Source organism: Diabrotica undecimpunctata, chromosome 4 (genome assembly GCF_040954645.1).
Source record: "Diabrotica undecimpunctata isolate CICGRU chromosome 4, icDiaUnde3, whole genome shotgun sequence".
NCBI classification, from domain to species: Eukaryota; Metazoa; Arthropoda; class Insecta; order Coleoptera; family Chrysomelidae; genus Diabrotica; species Diabrotica undecimpunctata.
Window position 1 is genome coordinate 16,178,374 of NC_092806.1, and position 6,565 is coordinate 16,184,938.

At 35.0% G+C, this 6,565-nt stretch overlaps 1 protein-coding gene across 1 annotated transcript; it reads left to right on the forward strand.

Moving 5' to 3' along the window:
• Window positions 1-3,549: 3,549 nt before the first annotated feature.
• Window positions 3,550-4,041, forward strand: LOC140438573 (uncharacterized). The gene has a single exon (XM_072528236.1). The coding sequence runs from the start codon at window positions 3,550-3,552 to the stop codon at window positions 4,039-4,041; it is 492 nt and encodes a 163-aa protein (XP_072384337.1).
• Window positions 4,042-6,565: the final 2,524 nt, after the last annotated feature.

A 6,565-nucleotide genomic window follows, 5' to 3' on the forward strand; every position in this document is an offset into this window, starting at 1 on the left:
GACACGTGTGAAATATCCATTTTTTTGTATTAACTTGAAAGTTCTTAAATGTCGATTAATGTTCTATTAAATGCTAAAAATTTGTAAAAGCACTGATTAAAGTGAATCGGCCATGTTTTTTTTACGATATTCTGGTTACGAGAATGAAAGAAAGTCTACCGATTGGCTCTTCTAAACATTGGTTGTTTTGACATGGAAATCTCCCAAAACATAGGTTACTTTGAAACGGAAAGCAAATTTTGTGATGTTTTTTAGACAAAATTTTGACTGTTTTAATATTGAACGTTACTACCATGGCTATATTCCTGACCCTCCAATTATAAAACTGGCTGGGCCCTGGTCTTCCTGGCCTGAAAGGCATACGACTGTAAGTGACTCCACGGCCCCTACGAGTCCTACACCAAAATAAAGGTGGCGCGATGCACAGAGCATCGCGTGGCTCTACCCTCCCCGTAGTACCTGTGTTGCGATTACGTACACCCATCCGTTAGCCTGGGTGAATCTTCAAGGTGGGTACGTGCCGAGACACCGGCGCCCCTAATGGTGGTGTGGGCCGAAAGTGGTGCTTACGGGCTCAGCTCCTTCAACCTCGCCTGGTTCTTTTGGAATGAGAATAGAGTGGTCCCACGAGAATCTCGTCTCGGATACTAGGAGTATAGACTGGTGACCGTGACGCCTAAGCGCCTCGAGTGCGTTTCTACAGACCCAATACCTCAAGCGACGGCTCTCTACCTCTCGATTCCTACCCATTAGTCGCCTCTTACGACAGGCAGGGCTATCTAGCCTCAGCCGTATTCTTATCTCCGTGAGCCGAACAGAGATACGTAACTACCAGTCAATAGGTATTAATGAGACGAATCCAGGGAAGTACATATCTCAAAACTGGAAAAATTGCGTTTTGGCGATTTTGATACTAGGCGACTCAAAGTAGCTATAGTATCGTGTGCGCCACTTACTAACAAACAGACTTTGGTCTAATAGTCGTCATTGTTTCTTCATGAGTGATAACAACTAAAAACTGATTGATTTTTTATGTCTTAATATTGTAGCGAGATTAAATAAAACGAGCCGTTCGAATTTATATAAATATATTTATTTATAAGTTTACAGTTCGGTAATACCTTATCAACTAAACTCTAACTCATAGAAGGTATGTTTATATACAAAAGTTATTATTTACTAGAATATTCTCGAGTAGCCCACCTCTAATTCGTCTCAGCGCTTGTCGAGTCGAACTCTCCAGCGGTCGACAGTTCCCGTCCCTTCTAGAAGGATAGATCATTCTTGTCCCGGCCTGCAACCGTTATATGGGCTACGTAGAATGAGAATGCATGTTCGTAACAATATGTTCTTTATTTCCATTATTTCCACCTCTTTCATTTGTTAGCTGAGTGGACTTATTTGTGGATGTAACTGTGGATGGAGTGGATGTAACTTATTTGGTACTCAGCCAGAGGCCTGCTTTAAGTCAATAAAACCAAATTTGTCTTATAGTAAATCTATTTTTATCCATAGTGTCCTATCATATCTCGTATGTCACTATACGTTCATTAATAATAGAAATACTGCTCTTTTGGTAGTCGTCTTGTTTGTTTTTTCTACCTGTATTGTAAGGATTCAATCAGTTGTTTATTTTGTACTCAGTCAGAGGCCTTTTTTAAGTCAATAAAATTTGTCTTAAAGTAAATTTATTTTTATCCATAGCTTCCTATAATATCTCGTATGTCGCTATACGTTCATTAATAACGAAGACGATGTGAAGTGCTCTTTTGGTAGTCATCTTCTAGATAAATATACATATGTAGAATCTAGATAGATAAAATTTAACGCTCACTTTAGCTTTGCCACATAGAATATAAAATACACTTTTACTTCAATGTTAAACGACTATTGTGTTCGAAATGGCAATGAAAATCCCTCATGGAAATCATTGACTTTGAAAATATGTTACTGGCACAATTTGCTCAATAAGCACGTGCTCTTTTTGGGGATATAAAAAATTATTTATTGCTCTTAGTAGCACGCTTAATATTTCGATGCAAGGTCTAATCGTTGTTTGAAGAGAATGAGGTATTTGATTGTTGGAAGAAGCCTTACTAGAAACGAGAGCGGCTCGAAACCCAGAATTTAAGCAGACAAACGAAAACGAAAGGATTTCCTTGTTGTAAATAACTCGTGTTGAGGTAGTAAGGATATGAAAGGAAGCTTAAATGCTTCTATTTTCTTTTACTTTTGCGTTTGTTAAAGGATTTCCTAATTGGTTAAAAATTTCGAAAATAGGTGATGAATATATTTTTAGCTATTAACCCTGTTTTATGCGAAATCTGTCTAAAGTGTATTACTTTTGCAATAATATGAAGAAGACTTTTATTTCCTAGGGGATAATACAGAGTTTTCTAAAAGCATTAAAATAAACAATAAAATACATACTACAGAAAAGTATACATTGTATTTTTGAACTATAACAAAATTTCTGACTCTTTTAAAACTTGCGCAGAGTGAGGTGTCTTCGGAATTGCACATTCGATTCGATATACAGGGCTTCCCCGAAAATATTGCGTTCCTTAAAGGTATAGGTAGAAGGCACCATGTAGAGTAAAAAAATCTTATAACATTTTTTTATAAATTTAACCGTTTGACCAAAAAACGAACATGTAAACCGAATGGGACCAGATAGATTAGCGAACATCTGTAAAAACAACAAGCCGTATAGCAGAAGACCCGTTGGAAGGCCGCCAAAAAGGTGGAAAGATAATGTACAGTCAACAACGACTGAAACAGAATAAGAGGCAGACAAAAAGGAGTAATCCTAGTCGCGCGAATAAGAAGAAGACCAAAAAACAAAAACAGATTTTGGTATGCAAAAAGAAATCTTTTAAAATGTAGACAGACACAACTTTAGTAAACAAGCATTTTGGAAGAATTGTCTTTAGTGTAACCGCGAAAATGTTTTCGATTCGTGGGTAATAAATCATGTACCATGGATATGTTGATTATTTATGGGGAAGCGCAGTCAACAGTAATTTAGCTGTTCGAATTTATTTGCATCGGTACCCCGAAAAGCTTACGCCTGATGCTCAAATTTTGTGAATATTTCCGCTTTACCGGTTTAAAATTTACTTGTTTATATTTAATTGTTTATATGATCTGTACGGTTTACCGGTTGAAAGCGCTTTTGATTGCTTTCTAAATTGAAATTTAGAAAAAATGCATTTTTTTTTAAATAACTTAAAAAGTCTAAAAAGAAATAAAGCCTTTTATAGACACAAAGTGTAGATAATAAAGAAGAATTTAAGTGGGAAATAAAGGCTCTTATATACATAAAAAATGTTTAGACATAAGAAGATAAGACGAAACAGAAAAATCAAAATCTACAAAACGACCATAAGACCATTAGCAGTATATGCAACAGAAACATTTACATTAACAGCAAGAGAAAAAGAACAATTGAAAGTTTTTGAGAAGAAGATAGTCAGAAAAATACTGGGACCAAAGAGGGAAAACGAAGAGGATGCAAGACAATGGACGAATCACGAAATACAAGAATGGATGGGTCAAGATAACTGTAGAAAATCGTCGAGGAAATCCTCAAATAATTTACTCTGTAACGGCACCAATTTTATTGGAGCTCGTAATCAATTACGAGACTTATCTTTATTTCTGAAATCCAAAGAAAATAATCAGAAAATTCAGAATTTTCTTTCTTCCACCGAAATTACCTGGAAATTAATTCTTCCCAGATCTCCACATTGGGGCGGACTCTGGGAGGCAGCTGTAAAAAGTGCTAAATCTCATTTAACTAAATTGCTCGGCAATACTTGCCTTACTTTTGAAGAACTTTCTACTTTATTAGTGCAAATTGAAGCCATATTAAATAGCCGTCCCTTGTATCCCCTTTTCAACGATCCTAATGATCTGTTACCTCTTACTCCTGGTCATTTTCTGATTGGAGTTCCCCTTATTTCTTACCCAGAAAGGGATCTTTCTAGAGCAACTACTAATAGACTTTCTTATTGGAAAGTGTTTTCCAAACTCCAATAAGAGTTTTGGAGAAAATGTTTTGTGGATTATTTGCTCCGTTTGCAGTATAGACCCGAATGGCAACTACCCCAACAAAACTTGACGATCAATCAGCTAGTTCTCATACAATCTGAAGATCGCCCTCTTTTAAATTGGTCACTAGGTAGAATATTGGAATTATTGACTGGAAGGGATGGAAAAGTTCGAGATGCACGTGTAAAATCAGCAGAAGGTGAATATATTTGGGTATCACATGCAGCAACTTAAACCTATTAGTTCGTAAGGTTTTCTTATGCAATTTGTAATTTATTTAAATTTTGCAATATATTGTGTATTTTATTATCTTTTATTTTGTGATATTGACGATTTATGTAATTTTAGTAAATTTTAAATTGTTATTGTTATTTTTTTGACTTTTTGTAAGCTTTGTCCATAAAATTGTACAATTTTCAGTGACCATAAAGCATATTTCTACATTTTTTTATAAACATCTGATTTTGTATAATTTTGTTTTCTTGTCGTATCGACTTTCCTCAAATTTATTTATTAATTATTCATATTTTTGGTTGTCTATTATTCGGATTCCTAACATTAAATTATTATATTTTGAGTTTTAGTCTACCCTACGTTCAAACTATTCTGATCGTTGCATCACTGCTCTGAAGGAGGTTAAAAGTTCACAGTGCATTTACCGAGACTGGGACGACGTACATTCACCCCCGAATTTGGAAAGTGCATTGACCGACCCTATTTCTAGGCTCTAGCACAGTAACATCCCGGCTGCTGTGGCTGCACTCGAACATACCGCAATGGCCCAAAAACACTACTTTTAACGATTTTCTTGCGCCATCGGAGTCATTTCGGTTTCTGATTTGGCTCTGTGTCAACAATGCTTTCTATGTTCTGATTTCGAGATTATTGTAAAGTTCACATAGTAACAAGCAAAAGAAAATCTCTTCAAATAAGTACCAGTAATTTACGTTTTTGTGTTATCTGAAATCGAAATCTTTGATTGTTGGAATTAATATAATACGATTGTCCTTGCGTTTAAAGATTCTCTTTGCATTAATATAAAATACACTTTGGAACTACCTATTAAAACTTACAACCAAAACAATAATACAGTAAATACATAGAGAATAAAAAAACATTAATAGATGCAACCTAAACAAGGAACTTCTAATGAAACATCGACAAAAATAAGATTCCAATTTTCACACAAGAGTAAAAACTTTATGGCTACCAACACTGAGTTAGTTGTAGATCTAAAGTAGATGGGATTGGTATGGTTTTTCATTTTCGTTGAAATTTTTTTGAAAAAAATGGATATATAAATTATTTTCTTTAAAGGTAAGTGTACATTATGCAATTTGTTCTTCTTCTTCTTTTTACGTAGACATGACTGTCTGTATTTCAATGTGCCTCCAGTAAGTTGTTGTTCCATCGTTTTTGTGGCCTTCCTACTGATCGTCTTCCTATTTGGGAACCGTCTCTTGCCGTCTTTACTACTCTATTTGTTGTGATCCGGCTTATATTATCGTTCCATTCTACTCTTCTATTTCTTATCCAGTTCTTTATGTTCTCCACCTTGCATTAACGTCGTATATCTGTACTTCTAGCTCTGTCCCATAGTGTCTTACCATCAATTTTTCTAAGTGTTTTCATCTCTGCCGTTTTTAAGATCTTGTTCGTCTTCTCTGTGTCAGGTCCTGTTTCTGCAGCGTATGTCATTATTGATCTGATGACTGTTTTGTAAATTCTGCCTTTCATTTCTTTCCCGATATTTTTATTTCTTCCTATTGTTTCATTCAGGCAGCCTGCGCCTCTGTTTGCTCTATTCACTTGATCTTTCACTTTCGAGCTTTCCGTAGCTAGATAATGTGATGCGTAGATATTTAAACTCCATCACTTGTTCTATTATCTGACCTTCCAGCTCCAATTTACATCTTAGTAAATTTGCTGTTGTAACCATGCATTTTGTCTTTTTTGGGGAAATTACCATGTCAAAATTTCTGGCGGTTATATTAAATTGGTGCAGCATACGTTGTAAATCAGCTTCACTTTGAGAGTATTATTGCATCGTCTGCATCGAAGATTATTTTAAGTTGTTTTTCTCCCATTTAGTATCCTTTTTTAGTTTTTACTTTTTTTATGTTATCGTAGAGGATCTTCTTAAGGTTCACGAAACATAAATATACTAATTTGCTGTATTAATGATTTCTCTTGTACTTGCCTCATTATAAATATAGCATCAGTGCACGATCTTACCTAAAACCTTGTTGTTCTTCTGCCAGTATTACAATTTCATTAAGTTTATTTGTTATCACTTTGATTGTTAATTTTAGTGTTGTGTTAAATAAATTAATTTTCCTGTAATTTTCGGGGTCCGATTTTTCTTTCGTTTTAAAGAGAGGTATTAGAATGCTTGATCTCCATTCTTGAGGAATTCTGTTTCAATCTATTATTTTTTGGATTAGTTTTAATAGTTTTTGTTCAGATCTGGTCCTCCGTACTTTAGGAGTTCGTTCGGTATTCTGTCCTCTCC

What these genes read in the sequence shown, in the direction of transcription:
- LOC140438573 (XM_072528236.1), top strand. Translation starts at nt 3,550, where the DNA reads ATGGGTCAAGATAACTGTAGAAAATCGTCGAGGAAATCCTCAAATAAT.